General features: G+C 34.8%; 1 protein-coding gene across 6 annotated transcripts; it reads right to left on the reverse strand.

The window, feature by feature from the left end:
- Nucleotides 1-6,635: 6,635 nt before the first annotated feature.
- TMEM106B (transmembrane protein 106B) lies at nucleotides 6,636-17,374 on the reverse strand. 6 transcript variants are annotated; one of them, XM_034402334.3, is made up of 9 exons: nucleotides 17,218-17,374; nucleotides 14,382-14,435; nucleotides 12,515-12,724; nucleotides 11,355-11,418; nucleotides 10,499-10,658; nucleotides 10,243-10,383; nucleotides 9,681-9,730; nucleotides 8,586-8,639; nucleotides 6,636-7,488 (listed from the first exon to the last, which is right to left on the reverse strand). In XM_034402334.3, exons 3-9 carry the CDS (start codon nucleotides 12,720-12,722, stop codon nucleotides 7,350-7,352), a joined length of 816 nt encoding a protein of 271 aa, XP_034258225.1. In that variant the 5' UTR covers nucleotides 12,723-12,724; nucleotides 14,382-14,435; nucleotides 17,218-17,374; the 3' UTR covers nucleotides 6,636-7,349. The 6 variants fall into 6 exon arrangements, with proteins under 6 accessions (XP_034258225.1, XP_034258221.1, XP_034258222.1 ...); XM_034402330.3 differs by having other exon boundaries at nucleotides 11,355-11,463; XM_034402331.3 differs by lacking the exon at nucleotides 17,218-17,374 and adding an exon at nucleotides 17,052-17,163 and having other exon boundaries at nucleotides 11,355-11,463.
- Between the last annotated feature and the right edge of the window lie 247 nt (nucleotides 17,375-17,621).

Consider the following 17,621-nt stretch of genomic DNA (forward strand, 5'->3'; position numbering starts at 1 on the left):
CTGAGTCAACCTTGAGCCGGTGAGACTCGGACTGCCAAACAGCTGGCAGCTGGCAGTCAGCAGAATTAGGTGCAGTACTGCAATCTAACCACTGCGCCACCATGGCTCATGGTGGTTTTGATATTGGTTTTCTTCTTTCTGTCCTATAAGATAATTCCCTATGTTCCCTAAAGATGATTCTCTCAATTATCTTGTCCCTGTGCCATGTAGTACTTTATAGGTAATAGCCAGCATCTTTAACTACATCTGGAAATGCTTGAATCTCATAGTTAGGTAAAGAACTTAAGTTAGTATTGGGGGACACAGAAAACTGCAGTTGTCCATTTGTTCCTTCCCACTAACTTGGGAAGAAGACATTGGAGTAAATTCAGGGAGATCTGAAGATTGTGGTAAAAAGGAAGAAGTCAAGATGGCTATTATAGTGCAATGTCACTATATGTTTTTTGTTGTTGTTTTATAAGCTGATCTAGCAAGGATCTTTTGTTTTTGATGGAAATAAAGTTTACATAATGTATTCTAGAGCCTATTTATCACATTGCAATTTTCATTTCTTGAGCAATGTTAGTTTCTCTACATTAGTCACTATACATACACACTAAACACCACACATGACGATGATGATGTTCGTCCATCGTGTTTGAAGAGGATCTTGACATTTAACAGCCTATGGGCTGTCCAGGGTATGTCTGTATCACACAGAATGTTCTGCCACATGTCGGGCAGACATGTGTGGTCACCATTGTTGCAGCATTTGCAGCTCTGGCTTTGAGGAGTGTTTGCTTCTTTTGTGCTATGGTATTTCTTCTGTCTTCAAATGTCTGGTAGTCTTGGTGGATTAGCATGTGCCATGTCGATCCATCTTGTACCAGGGTTTCCCAGGGGATGGTGTCAATAGCCAGAGACTTGAAGCAGGCTTTCAATGTGTCTTTGTATTGCTTCCTTTGTCCCCTGTGCGATCTCTTTCCTTGAGACAGCTCACCACAAAGGAGCTGTTTAGGGATGCAATGGTCTGGAATCCTTGCAACATGGCCTTCCCAGCTTGTCTGGGCTTTCATCAGCAGGGTGCGAACTGATGGCAGGCCTGCTCTGGAGAGGACTTCTGTGTCTGGCACCATGTCCTGCTATCGGATCCTCAGAAGTCTGTGGAGGCAGGTCTTGTGGAAGTGGTTCAATTGCCTAGTGTGCCTCCTGTATACAGTCAAAGTCTCATGGCATACACCCCCCCCAACACACACTTCCTTTAATGTTTTCAATTTACCAGTACAATACACATTTGATCATGGGATAGGATAGGCTCCTAAATTTCACAAGCAGTTGTCCAGAGCAGATATGAATATGGTTTCCTGGCAAAGATGGGAGTTTAATTGTGAGGTAAACCCAGCATGAGTAGGTTTCCAGGATTCCTTCCTCGCTTTTTTTAAAGGGATCCTCCCCAAGGGCAGCTGTGTTGGGGATGGAATGGGAGGTCAATTTGATATGATGGAATTGGATAAGCTGTTTAATTTGCGTAGGTCCATAAATATGTATCTCTCCGACTTTTTGATTCTGGCCATTTTTTCTAGCAGATCGAATATATAATTTGTTGTACACCAGCTAAATAGACTTTATTTTGAAGAAAGGAACTCTGAAGATGGTTCTAATGCTGGGAAGTACAGGAAGAAATAGAAGAGGATCACCTGCAGCCAGATGGATAGATTCTGTTGCAGTAGCAGTAAGTAAACCATTGGAATTGCTAGGACTAGGTTAAGACAAATCAACATGAGGAACATTTATGTGGTTGCTAAGAGTTGGCAATAACTAGATGACATTTAATTGATTAATCAGTTGAAAAGAGGCATAGTAGTAATGGTATGATGAACTTAAACCCAAACACAGCATAGACATGGAATAAAATAGCATTCTACTGTCAGTTCTAAAATAAGTCTTTAAAATCTTCTGTGAGTGGGTTTAGTTCCCAATGACTACTGAGAGACAGTCATGCAATTTTTTCAACATTGTTGCAGAAGTGCTTTGCCATTTTCTTCTTTTGGGATGCGTTGGGATTTTGTCTTGTTTACTTCTACATTTTTTCTAGTCTCAGAATTTCCTTGTGATTTTCCATCCAAGTATTAACCAAATCAAACTCAGCTTAATTTTTTTAAACATCTGCAAAGATCAGATAGATGCCACCACTTGCTGTAATTAGGATTTGGCAAGGAATGGTTTTATAAAAATTGTGCAAATACATAGTTCAAAATATGCTATTACATATAATATGCCTTAATTTAGTCACAATTTTAAAAATACAAGAGTTTTGCCAGAAAGTTCTCCATTTTTTACATTATACTCCTTTATTTGTTCTAATGGTTTCAGAAATAAATACATTTATTTTTGTAGCACTAAACATTAAATAAATAAATAAATTTATAGTAATAAATTAATAAATTAAATTCTGTCTTTGCAGGTTTTCAGTAAGGTGCACATCACTATTATGTACAATAAGACACCTTTTGGATGATCAAAAATACACATTATTTAAGAGTAATTTTACTGTATATATAAAAATTCATCACACAGCATCTGCTTTTAGAAAGAGCACTAGGGAACCTGCACCAGTTATAATGTTCTTTAATGTGTTTTAGGATATATGATTTAAATAAAACCATTGAAATTAATTCCTTTAAATATATTTAAGAGGAGTGCAACATTTTTATATGTTAAATATTAGTATTCAGTTATGAAGCTTATCCTAAAATAATGCCACAATTTAAGATTTAAAAAAAACTCTTATTAAAATGCTTAAAGCCTTTTGGGGAGTGGGGGCGAAATCTTTGCCAAAATATAATACTGCTTCTTAAGATAAATACACTAGTGCCTTGGTACTCATCATTAATTGGTTCCGGGAGGCACAATGAATACCAAAAATGATGACTACTGAACAAATTTTCTCCATAAGGAATAATGTAGTGAAACACAAGGCAGCCGACATCAACAAGTTCTAGCTTGTGCATTGAGTACCAAACAAACAATGAGTACCAGGACATAGTTTTCACATCAAAATGTGATGAGTTTCAAAGTAGTTGAGAACCAATATGCTACTGAATATTTTTGCCAAAACAAACAGCATATCCAAGCAGCTACTGTAAAAATCAGCCTGTATAATACATAAATACTATATAAACACTGGAATATGGTAGTCGTGCTATATAATGAGGTAAGGAAATTGAGGTTCTTTAGATGTTTAGGACTGTAACTTCCACAAACATCAGCTAGTAGGGCAATTGAAGAGGGGAATCTAAAGCCAGAGCCACAGAGTTTCATGTGAGGATTCATCTTTGTTTTGGCAATCTAAAAGAGGCTGATTTTCTTTAAATGTTACACTATCATTTCTATAAATAACACAAGACACCTAATATATCTAATATTTCCTGCTCCTTTTGTTCCCAACAACCAGATTGTGAAATGAGTTGTGTTGTGTTTGTGTGACTGGCTCAGTTACCCAGCCACCTTTGAAAACTGGTAGAGAATTCAATTAGAATAAGGCATAATATATTTTGACAAATGAAATTGCCTGTGACTTCTTTTCCAACTTCTTTTCTACATTGTATCACATACCTTTCTCCTGTTCTCACCCTGCACACACTACAAAACAATTCTTAAGAACCAACCGTATTATAATTGCTGAGTTAGAAATGGGAATATGCAGGATCAAATTTGCTTTCAGATATGAAAGATCACGGAGTGACTTTGGGCCAGTTATCTTTCAGCCCAACTTATTTCAGATTTTTGTTTGCAAGGAGAAGCTGGAAGAAATTCCAAGTACCCTCTCTTAAACTCTTGGATTGCCTCTTCAATTTAAGGCAATCTTTTCTCTGAAATTGAGACATTGTACACTCTCTGATCTATAAAATTTATTCCTCTGCAATGTCTAAAACAGTCACCTCTGATGGCTTACTAACACAATCAATCCATCAGCGGAAGATTTTTAGAATGGTTCTAATGGGACCAAGAGAATATAGGCGAATATAATTCCTATAATTAAAGAGTGTATAAAATATATTCCTTTATGCTCCAGATAGAAAGCAGTCTAATAAGATATATATCCTTAAAAATGTTTATTTCTGATTTAATTGATTCAGTTCTAAGACAATTATACAATACAGCTTTTAAATGATACTAGTTTAGCCATTCTGGAGTCTCTAAAGTTAGGTCCAAAACTGACAATAGCATATAGATATTTTATTTTTCATGCTGCCAAATACTTCACACTCTGCCACAGTTACAGAACCAAGAACAATTCTCATCATTACAAAAATAGTTACCACCTTTTAGCATTTCTAGACATTAATTATATACATTTTATACAACGAGCACTAGTGGTTAATTAGTGAGGATTTTAAAAATGAAGTCAATTCAATAAGTTAATTTGTTCTAATAAAAATTATAAGACTGTCCTAATTTTTATCAACTAAGCAGATGATAAAACAGTAATTGCCACAGTTATTTCTTTGAAACAAGTTGTAATGCTAAAAAATATTGTAATTATAATTTTGTAAATGCATTTCTTTTCCATAGGAGTTAGGGTGGGTTATGGTAACATTTCGAATCTAAATATAACTTTAGAACCAAGACATTCAAGATACAAATAAGATTACAATAAATAACTTTTTTCTTCAGCAAGGGATTAATGCTAGTTGTATAACCTTCATAATTACTTGTTTTCTCCAAGTATATTATTCACACTCTCAATTTCATTTCTGAAGAGTCTGAAAATTTTCTGTATCAAATATGAAGCTAAATTATGGCTCAATGTAACTTCATTCAATTGAGGACCTGCCAGTTATGAAGTCTATAGAGATTCTCAGTCATCCAGGTCATAGTTGTCCAAAAGTTTCTTTTTCAGGAGGCAACTGGGCTTTCTTGTTTTTTCTTTGAAGATGTTTTGCTTCTCATCCAAGAAGCTTCTTCAGTCAACTTCCCATCAGAGCTGAAGAAGCTTCTTGGATAAGAAGTGAAACATCTTCAAAGAAAAAACAAGAAAGTCCAGTTGCCTCCTGAAAAAGCACCTTTGGGACTGCAAGTTATGAACTTTTCCTAACATGGCCAGGATGACCATTGCTGAAAATTCTGGGAATTGAAGACCACAAAAATAGAGAATACTGGGCTAGAACGAATGGCTTATTTTTATGGAATAGGCATATGCAAATCCTAAACTTTGCCACATCCTTGTATGTAAAAAATAAAAAGCTGTTCTTTGTTTCGAGTGCATGGATTTAATCAAACATATTTGCTTGAATAATGTACAATTACAGGATAATATAGCAATGTGTATTTCACATAAATCATAGAAGTTTAAAAATGCAGAAGTGTCATGATGTAAGTAATATAAAAATTCATTCATAAAATGTTATTTTCTGAAATAAGCCTCTAGCTAATATGCACCATTAAGAAGTGCAAACACTACTATATTTCAGTCACTTGTTTTCTGGCTGTGATATATTAATTTTGCCCCAATTTGTATCAATAAAATTAATGTTTTAAGTCCAGGCATACATTTAAATGTAATCACAAGACAGTTCTTGGACTGTTATTTTAGAAAAACAGATGTTACTTAAATACTGTGTCTCAATTTTAGAATGTGTACTAGACAATTTCAAATAATGGAATTGGATTTTGATACAATTAATCAATTCAGTGGATATTTTATTTTAGTTCATTTTCCATTCTACCAAAATGTGATGTATTAAAATTGTGAAACCGTTTCCAGGTAATGCTATCAAACATTCTAACCAAATTGAAGATTTGTAAAAATCCACAATTGGAAGAATTTCTGCACCAGTCCTTTTAATCCAAATAATCCAAAATAATTACTCTGCTCCATTAAAATGATAAAAACCATTTACTGCTATCCATCTACCCTCATCTTCCCTCCTAAACATTTGTGGCTTGCGAAGTAGAACATAAATCCAATGAAACCTTTAGTTAACATAGTGATGTGTAAGTCTTGAAGTTACCTGTTTATTTTCTGACTACATTTTATACTTATTTGTGTAATTAACAGAATGCTATTTTCTGTGTTAATTTAAAAATGGTAGTAATGGTGATGAAAATTCAAGAATCAAACAAATGGAAAATATGTTCGTTATTAGTAAGGTTTTCCTTCAAACTTAAGTTTAATAACTTTTTCCATTAGAGGAGTCAATATTCTGTAACTATAACAGCACTGATTAGTGAAGTTAATTTTAAAGTTCAAACCATTAGCTTGTATTTATCTCATACCAGCGAAAGCTAGTTAATGAATGAATTGCAAAAAATATAGCTATTATTGTGACATTTCCCATTAACAATTGCTAAATGGGATTCAAAATTATGCCACTCAATATCACATCAAACACAGGTGACATACCTTTTAGGAAAAATGCATAATAATAAAAAATCAGATTAAACCCATGTGAGATTCTTTCCAGCATAGCTCTTATCAATTATTATTCCTATCTAAAACATATGCTTGGCTACTTTGTATTTTCAGGGACTTTTTATATGTTTCAGTGAGAGGTACCTATGATGTAAGCCAAAAAAAGGATAGATCTATGTTAAGTGTTTAAAGGTAACCAAAAACATTAAAATATTTTCATAGAGTCAGTCTTTGAGACATGTGCATTTTCAATAGTTTTTAATAGCTTTTTTTGTGTTTTTAAAAGACATTTTTAATTTTTTTTCTTTTTATTCAGCAGCACACACCAAATGTGTCTAAGTCAAGTGCTATTTCTCCAATTCCATCCAAGTTTTCAAGCAAATTGTTGGACCTTGTGAAAAATGAAAAACCTTTCACCTGAAAAACAATTTTCAACAAACAAAATGCCAACAATGTAAACATTGATCTGTCCTAAGGTTATTACACAAGCATGTGTCATCTGATGCTACAATGGGGCGCAAATTATTTCTATACAATGAATATTCAGATTAGACTTCAGTTAAAACAATCAAGTTCTGAAATTACTTTATCATTAGTCTAAGAAATACAAAAACATGTGCTGGGAGAGTAACATATCCTTGTTTGCATATAGGCAAAAATTAATGGATATAAGATGTTGTTCTCTATCTTTCCTGCTACCCTCGGTTTAATGGATTGACACAGTACTTTCACAGTTAGAGTAGAAAGGTGCAAGTTATTAAGTATGGATATATACAGTTTGTCCTTTTTTTTTTGTTTACATCACAAAAAATAAGGAAACCTTCCAACCTGCTACTTTATGTACATCAACCTCTAAGCAGTATCATGTATAGTTAAAATTTCAACTTGGATGAGAAATGAAAAAAACAATAGTCGTGGGTTTTTTTTCTTTCTGCACATTCAATTTCTGGTCCTTTTACTGAAAAGGCTGAAGAACATTTAGATATTCAGTCTGTCCCAGTTGATAAGTTGTATTTCCACCACAGTCTACATATTGGTATCGTTCCTGAGATATTTGTTCCGAATGGCCAAAGTAGGAAGTGGTCACAGTCACTCTTTATAACAAAATAGAAAGGGAGAGATATGTACATATATTATACATCAGGAAAGATTTTAGAAGAACATGTATATTTTTAAAAGTAAAAGTCCACAATTGCTAACTTTAAATATTTACTCATACAAAAATAATAGTTAATACCACAAATATACAAAAGCTGACATTAACTCTCTTTTATAACCTCAGTATAGTGAAACAGATCTTGCTCTATTGAACAGAGCAAGACTTTTGTGTTTGTTTAATGATATGGGGAGAAACTGAATTGTAAACAAAAGTTTAGGAATATTAGCAGATAAGAAAGATTAAGAAATAAAAGATTATTTTCTCAATTCTGGTGCTCCAAAATGCCATATTTATGTCATCTCTAAAACTTTCTGCTCAGAAGAAAGAAAAAATTATGAGATGAATAGATGAATAATATAACTTAGAATAACTGTTAATTCAGAGGATTTGCAATGTTAGTGGCTAATTCAGAACTTCTGAATTACATTCAGCCTGCCATTAATCCTTCAGATTAACCTAGTTCCCAATTGTTTCATGTATAATACAATACTAGAGTACAGAGAAACAGGAAGAGTTCAATGGCTGCATGAACCTTTAATATATGTGGCTTAATGATTTAAAGAGAGACAGATGCTTCATTCCCATTATTAGATGCTGTGAAGCATCTTTTTTTTTTTTTTTACTATTTTATAAGTGCTAAACCCCAAAAGACACATGTGTAACACATGGGTCTTTTTTGTTGTTGTTACCACTGAGTTACCATTAATTTCATTAAGTGAGAAAAACAGTTTCTTCAATTTGATGTAGCTGTCTTTGGCTTGTCCTCAATTTCATTCAGCACATTTGTTGTTATATGACAGGTTAAGAAATCATACTGAAAATTTAAAAAGGATTTCATTATAGTCATTTAACTTGCTTCTTGTTACTAGTTCAAAGGAACTATGAAAATACTCATGCATAGATCTTATTTCTCTTCATGAAAACAGAATAAGAAAAGAATCTTAACTGCTAGACTGTTAAAAATATTCTGTAGTAATACAAGTGTTTTGGAAGTTAACTTTTCCCATAAATGAAAATATTATACATACTTACTGCATCATGACAACTATATTATGCACTTTGATAGAGATTAAAGTACAGAAATCGCTGTAAGAAAAACATATTAGTGTACAGTATAGTAATTACATGTATGAAAGCTTTCCTGAAATCAATTTCAAATGAACTTCCTTAAATTTATACATATACACACACTTGATCTTACCCAAAAGGCCAAGGTGATTAACTTAACCGTTTAGCGAAGCAATGAGCCTTGGTGGCACAGCAGACTAAAGCACTGTTAAGTAACACCAGCTGCCTGCAATTACTGCAAGTTCAAATCTCACCAGGCTCAAGGTTGATTCAGCCTTCCATTCTTTCGAGGTAGGTAAAATGAGGACCCGGTTTGTGGGGGTATTTAACCTGACTTTGTATAAAAAAGAACACCACTTGTGGGGGGGGGAAAGCCCTACTAAGCAGGTATAAACAAAAGTATGAAGGCTATTGCTTAACGCATTGTAAGCCGTCCTGAGTCTCCGGAAAAGGGTGGCATAGAAATCGAACCAATAAATAAATAAATAAACAAACCCAACTGCAACAGTTTGAAAGTTGATCTGTTTCAATAATCCATATCTAATACTGTAGTCTAAATTACATTGTCCAGATTAAGACACAATCCTAACCTGCATTTATTATTACAAAAAACCCAAAACACAAAACATGTTCCTTGCAGGTGCCTTAAAGAGGGAAAACAGACATTCATTAACCAAAGTTTAGGGTTCTACCTATGCCCTTCCTCCCCACCCCCAAAAGAAAAAAGTGAGAAACATTTTTTAAAAAAATTCTCTGTGCTATATCAATCCCAATCTTTCAAATATCAATACAGTATGTCAATGCAGTTCTACTAGCCAGAACTTGAATCCTTTAGGGGCACACAGAACCAAGAAAGATAAGAAAGTAGCATTTAGAAAAAACTGTGTTCCAGGCTACTGTAATCCTTTTATTCAAAAAAGAGATGTTTGATGTGATATTCTCATCTTGTACCCATATTTTATATATTAAATTTATTGGCTGCTCATCTTACTGCAAGATAACTCTGGATAGTTTACAATATTAAAACATACATTGAAACTGAAAGCACAGGATACTTACTACATGTAACTCATTTCATCTTGTATTACAGTGGGTACCATATAATCAATCTGAAAGGAAAAACAAGAGCAGAAACAGTCAGAACATAAATATCTAGAAAACTGCTATCAAATATATGTGATCCTTGCTTAATAACCATTCATTCAGCAACCATTCAAACTCACGATGGCATTGAACTAATGGCATATATGACCTGTCTTCAGATTTCTGAGGGGAGCAGCATTCACACAGTCACAACTACAATCTGGATGCTTGGATCACGATTAAGTTATTGCAATGCCCCAATCATCATTTGCCCCCTTATTTGCTGACTTCCTACAAAGTCAATGGGAAAGCTAGCAGTATTTCTACAAATGACAATCATGTGATGTCCTTGCTTAATGACCTTGTTTAATGATGGTAACTGGAAAGTGCTGGAATTGCTGGCATTAAGCAATGCATGGCATCGCACTTTACTATCATGTTGCTTAGCAATGGAAATTCTGAATCCTAATTGTTGTAGTTTACTATCTGTAAACTACCTATAATTGTGATATGCTATATGATTCCCAGTAATTCTTACCTGTTTCATATCCAGTGGTCCAATGTGGGTATTATTGTTCACTCGTGCCTTTCCAATCACCGTCTTTGCAAACTGTACTTGGGCAGTAATGTTATCAACTTCAACAGAATAATAATTGTTATTGGTTATGTTCAATGTATTCTGCAAAAGAAATAATCCAGGACTCTAGATTAAATGATGCTTTAACACAATCTTAAACATCAATATAAATTATCAACCATTGAAGGAAGTGAAAGGTTTTCAGCTAAGATCTTACCGTAATATTTAAGTATATTATGCGTCTCTGTGCTTCATAATCGACATATACTGATTTGACTCCAGCATATTGTACATCGACAGATCGAGGAAATAAGAAAAATACTGCCAGCCCAGAAAGTAGTAAGCATCCAATTACAGAAGCAGTCACATAAAGTTTTCTGCAGAAAAAAGGGAGGCTCTTTTAAAGTTTCAGTGTTATCTTTATACCTTTCCTTTCCATTGCATAAATTTTTAGTTATTGGACATGCTCCAATCAATATGTATTTCCAGTGCCCATTCTAAGATTAATTGCAATTTTTTGAAATCTGCCTGCAGACACATGTACATGGGCATGCATGCATTCCTCATTCTGCTTAATCTCCAGGGAATTAATAAGAACAAAGCAAAGTTGCCAAGGCAAAAAGCAATAAGCAGGCACAATCAATATTAACATAGTGCATTCTTTCCCTACAGCATCTACGATTTTCCCAGCAATCTCTTGGTTTTTAATATTTGGAGAATGAAGGCATGAGTATGGATTAACAAAGATAGAAAAGGTGGAATTCTAGAATGCTGTAACCCATGGTAACCCTCCCACCTCAAACCAAATCAGTGCAACATGGCAAAGCTCCAAACCTAATAGGAATTTCTGCTAATAACAAGCATCAGCAGCTCAAGCAATGCAGCCCAACCCGTTTTGTAGGCTATGTTAACACAAAGCATTTTGATTATTAGTATAGAGCAATATTTTCCAAAGCTAAGAGGCAAGCATAAAAGTATTAATTTAAACCTTCTGATAGTAGATTTGTTTAGTCAAAGCTTAGCTTTAAAGGAATTTACCAATATCACATACAGTCATTACTATTGTAACTTACGTTCTTCTTGGCCTCAGTCTCTGATCACTATAGGGAATCAGGGCAACAAGCTGATTTTCCTGTCCTGGAATATAATCCAGCATCCTGTCATTTCTACACCCAATTGCTGCTGTTATAAAGCCAGTAAAACATGCCACATGATATGCTGATGAAGCTGAAATTTCTGTAACAAAGGTCTGCATAACATACACATCTACCACAGACTAAATTAAAAAAACAATGTTTTTCAAAAACAATATAATCGAAAGGCAGGTATTTTAAAAGAAACTGTCACATAAAATATTTTAGGAGAAACAGTTTTTTTTATAACAAGCTATGAAACTACATCTTCTAAATCACTGCCTTTCAAAGGTTTGCTCAACAGCTACATCCTCTTTCAGCACCACTAAAATACTGTAATTTTGATAATTGCTGAAAGTTCTTGTTAATCAATGCATATTATATGGAGGTTAGTACACATTAGTATAGGTAGACTTCACTTAATGTTTAGTAACATTAGATGTTATGATGGTGCTGAAAAAGTATCTTTATGATCATTATAGTATTCCATGATCATGTGATCGCCATTTGGGCATTTCACAGCTGGCTTCCGACAAGCAGAGTCAATGGAGAAGCTAGCATAATATTGCAAGTAGCAATCACATGTCTTACTTAACCAATATGTTGCTTAACACTTCAGTTGCTGATTTCATTATTGCCACAAAACAATAAGAGTACAGATTAAGCAGAGAATATGTTTAAAGCAACCCTTAATGTACAATATAATTTCTATTTTTTTTCTGCTTCTTGTTCTAGTATAGCTGACTAAGAACATTATGTACATAGAAATAAGCCAAATTCAGGTTCTAAAGTCAATCAAGTTTGTGCTCAGTAAAAACTAATACTAAAATTGAATCTTCTGGAATATTTTAATTTTCTAAAATAGTTATATTATCTGGAAATTTTATAATGAATGTGATTGTATAACTTGTGATTTTATATTGTTTGTATCATAGAATACAAAATAAAAAAAGCAAAAGCAAATCTAGTAAATTTTATACTAATATTATTATATACAAGGATAAGCTATCTTAAGAAAACAATATAAAGATTTGCAAATGAAAGCAAGATGTATTTACAACTGTAGCCATCACAGAAATTGCTTCCAACTTTACACGTACCACGTGGTATTCTCCCAGTGCCCTGACAAGTGGGACATGTGACACTATCTCGTCCTGTAAATTCAACATATGGAAACTGTGATACATCTCCATTTTTTCCATCTTCACTATGAGAGTCTGAGTGCATTAATCCACTTTTCATGTTATCAGAGGTTGAAGCGCCATCATCTTTCAAACCAGATAAAGGCATGGAAAGAGATTTCCCCATGTCTGTTGACAGAAAAAAGTTAATAAAAGCAAACCCTAGACTCTAAATCCATTTATTGCAGCAGGATTTATTTTGAGAAATATTGATAGAATTTTTGACAACTCTTGCAGAAAGAGAATTTCCACCAAGTCAAAAACAAATTAAAAAATTCAGACTCGTTTGTGAAATAGCAACAGGTTGTGACCAAGCAAATTTATAAATAATACCATGAATTGCAGTGGCGCAGTGGTTAGAATGCAGTACTACAGGCTACTTCTGCTGACTGCCAGCTGCCTGCAATTTGGCAATACAAATCTCACCAGGCTCAGCCTTCCCTCCTTCCGAGGTGGGTAAAATGAGGACCCAAATTGTTGTGGGCAATATGCTGACTCTGAAAACCGCTTAGAGAGGACTGTAAAACATTGTGAAGCAATATATAAGTCTAAGTGCTATTGCTATTTTCTATGATATAATTTTTTTCACTATTGTAGGCTGTATTAAGTATTGTTCATAAAACAATACAAACAAACAAACAAAAAACACAAGTTTTCTACACAGGTAGCCTATGACTTACAGCTGATTAGGTTCAATATTATGACAGACCTCATAAAATCTATTTATTTGAAATATTCCTGGGATTGCAAAACTATTCCCTTGTAAAGAACACAACATTATCAAAAATCATTTGCTCAACTTGGGTTATGTTTGCTTCTATATTTTCAAACTTGTGTTTTAAATACATTTAACAGCAACAACAAATAACTAATTATGTGGTTATAAGCTGCAACAAAGTCTGAAATTTTAAGTACACAGTTGAAAAAAACAGTATTAATTTATGGTGGATTTCCAAATGAGAACTCTTTAAGTTTCAGGTGCACCTCTACAGTATCTCTCATTAGTATTTAAAAATAGAACATAGCAAAATGTAGAAGCCACCACAATTAAAATACAATTCTGTACTATGGTCTAGCTATGTTTCTGGAGTTATGTCTCAAATAAATTAATCACAATTTTCCCATAATGAATTCTCCATTCTCAAGTTCCAGAAAATATTGTGAATCAACCGTGGTTCACAATAGTGTCAAGCATGCATTTTTAGACAACTGGGATTGTTTCCTGTAGCTCTACTGAGAAAAATAGTTTATATTTGGAAAATACTTCAAATTAAAAAGTGATTATCACTATTTGGCAATCTTTCACAGAAACATTAACTGGCATACTTCCCTGAATTCTTCACTAGTAGTGCAGTAAATTTCAAGGTTACACAATTCCCAAATCCCCTATAGAAGTAGGCAGACATCTTTAATAGTCTGAGTATAAATATGAGCATTAAGAGATTTCATAAGGGCCTAAATACAAGTTACCTGTTTGACTTGGAAAAGCTCCTTCAAAGTTATTTGTATGGTATGAAAAATGATATAGTCTGCTCTGAAATAGCACTCAAGAAAGAACAGGAAAAAATTATGACATGACAAACCTAGTATTTATTACTTATAATAACCTGATGTTTTGTACTTTTCTCAGCGTGTTTTTCCTACAAGACAATCTAGTGGCATTAAAGGAAATGAACAATACATTTATGGCATTACACGGATGTTAGCCCACAAAATTATAAGCTTCAAATTTTCATTTATACCCTGCATTTATTTCTTTGTTCCCTTTTTACCCAGAATTTCTCACCTATCGCTACTGATCTCAAGAGCCTGCTTGGGCTGGAGTCTCCCCCAGATTCACCTAATAAAGACAAAGAAAAAAAATTACTAAAGACTTTGCACAAGTCTGAAGCAGCCGGTTTTATTTATTTATGAAGTGTATATATCGTATGAGTAATTTATATTACGCTTATACTATATTTAGGTATTCAAGAACACTAATATACAAGTACTATATTAAAGATATTTATTGGCATCAAAGATTTGGCTATGGAAGCCACAGAGTTGGCTTGTTCCAAAGATTGATAATTCTAGATAGAAGTTTGCTTTATACCGCTTCAGCTGCAATATGAAATTGGTTTACCTTCCCTCATAGGATCACAATTTCACAGAGTAATGCTATAAGATTAGACAGCACAGTCCTAGGCATTAGTCACTCAAAACTATGTCCTCTGAGAATAAGTGCATGTAAAATATGCAGTTGGTAGAGAAAACAAATATCCCTATCTATTGTGGTAAATTGTTATTGATGCTACTCTCCTATACTTTTACCTGGTCTATTTATACTGGTATCAATTACCACTAATACAAGTTTAGTTTCAAAAAACTAGTTTAAAATCCCACGCATATACTAAATTTGATGAAACTTTCTTCTGAATAAATATCCTAAGGACTGTACTTTACATTCTATGGATTTATTTTAACAGCATATATGCTATCCAGTGGTAGTTCATAGAAAACACTCAATAACCCTATAAAAGGAAGGGCTATGCCATAATTTCCTTTAATATATTTTACTAAATAAACTGTCATCATTTGCCACAAACCATGTTTAATAAATCACTATAATTGGATTCACACAACATTGTCAACAGAAACCAAACAAATTGCTTTGTGTTGTAACACAAAAGTATGACCCAAAGAACTGCTAGATCCCTGCTGCATGCTAATCGAAGTGAAAGCAACAATGTTACAGTTGATACAGTTAAAACCCATGTACTGAAGATAAGCATATTTTCTACGCTGGAGGACAGCGGTCCCCAACCTTTCCAGCTTTTATTGTTATTTTATATCGTATCTTTATTATGTTTATAATTAACTCAACGTAGTGAACATGCCTAATACTTCTTCCTATTTCTTCACACACACACCCCAACAATCTTGTATGTTGAGCTATTTTCTTTATATGTCTGCCTTAAGACTGCTTATAATTTTTTTCTTTTTAATACTGTTCTCAATTTTTAAATTGTGACCACCAGGAGTCATCAGAATTGGGTGGCCTCCTAACTGCTAAAATAAAATAAGGTTATCATGCTGCCACCTGTGGAAGCTCAGCCTTATAATATCACCTTCAAATGCAGATTAAGGTATGGAAAGATCCTAATTCCCAATACCCACATAGACTACCGGGTTCAGATAACCTACATTATCTAAGCATTGGGAAATGGTATTCTTCTTGAAAAGGGGAGGAGACCATATGCACTATCCACTCATTATATAACCAATCCATCTTTCATAACTGGGGAGGTAGGTTTGCACTCTAGCAGCAAAAGAGTTTTTCTTCTTGTCCCTTCCTTTCCTCTCTTTCCAGCCATCAATTACTAGGAGATAATGATATTGTCCACATTGATGTATGAAGTAAATGTGTAGCTAAAGTAGATTCAGAACTAAGTAAGCAGAAAAACATTATCTCCTGATGTCTTGCAATTGTGAGGATTTTTTTCCTTCTACTTTTATGTTCTGAGGGGAAAGCACTAACTCTGATTTAAAGAAGCAAAGGAAGAGGCAGTGCAGTGATCATTTCTGAACCAAAGGTCATTTCAAAGTATGCCTTAGCTATAAAAATATAAAAAGTTAACAAAAGCCATAAAATCAAGATCATATCTGAAACATACAAGGCCTCCAAGTAACTGAGGAAACCTAAAAATGACTTCCCTCTCTTTGTCCCATTGAAGTAGATAAATTCTGACAGAATTATCTTCTTAACTATGCATTTTAACTAATGGAAAGCAATAATGCTATAATCACTATGAGTCCACTTCGCAAACCCAGAACTCCCTTGTGGTTTATAATCTTTATGAAATAATTTTAGGTTTGGGGAATTATACCCAGTAAAAGAGAGAAGGAAGACTACAGGAACCATGATTTCATAACCCAGTCTACTAAGATCAGCAGATTTCTAAATAAACTAAAATTAGAACTATATAAACCTCAGTCTTAAACCCGCCCCCCCTTCCCCGGAGTAAATCGTTTCTTTGCTACAAAAAAACTTCTTCGGATGACAGAGCTTCTTTCAGCCCTAAAGTCGAGCAAGAAACTCGCATTACAAGTAAACAATATTAAGATGGACTGCTGGGAGAGGGAATTCAAGGAACAGGAGCCGGGGAATCAAACAACAAGGGCCCTTTCTCAAAGCCAAGCCATCGCCTCCAGAATTAAATCACCATAGGAGGAAAATGGCAGCAGATGTCTCCTCCGATGCTTTTTTGCGCGATGACTCAGAAGCCACTCTTGTTGCATTCACAGAGGATTATTCCCCAAGGTGCTTGGGGCACGCAAGCTCAAATCGCCAAGGTGTTTTTAAGACTTCCCACCCCAGCGCACAGCCATTTTATTTGTATTATGTGCCAAACGGGCTGCTTTCACCCTTGTCCAGCAAACCACGTTCACCTGGACCGCGGTTTCTCTCCGCACGTACCTAAACTAGGTTCTCTCCCGATGTCGCGCAGCTTTTCCCCCAATCGCCACCATGGCGCGCGCGCCTGTGCGCTGGCATCCAATTCCCACCCCCACCCCCACTATCGCAAACCAGGCTCGTGATTCCGCCCTGAGCAACACGTCGCCACAGCAAAATAAGACCTTACCAGCAGCGCGTCAAAGCAACACGCTTCCACCGTATTTCCAAGCGCCCAAGGTTATTATTATTACTATTTTCGCTCCGCAGGTTTCCTGAGCTCGGGGCTCACAAACAGCTCCCCATCAAGTTTCACCAGGCAGATAGGAGCGAGCATGCGCGGTGGCAGATTTTGAAGCCCTACACCTTTTTTTTGCCCTTACTTGGGGTCCTTTTTTCTTGCAGACGGATGTGAAACAAATGTAAATACAGTAAAACAAGAAGGGCCGAGATGGTCCTGGGTTGTGCCATTTACTATTTTACATCAAAACATGGTTTATGCTTGGGGAGAGAAAAGTTGCAAGGTAATGTGAAGCGTGAGCGACAAAGCTGTAACGATGAGAAACAGGTTCAGTTATAGATAATAGGGAGCAT

The sequence above is a fragment of the Pantherophis guttatus genome, chromosome 4 (genome assembly GCF_059756535.1).
Source record: "Pantherophis guttatus breed Tessera chromosome 4, ASM5975653v1, whole genome shotgun sequence".
Lineage (NCBI taxonomy): Eukaryota > Metazoa > Chordata > Lepidosauria > Squamata > Colubridae > Pantherophis > Pantherophis guttatus.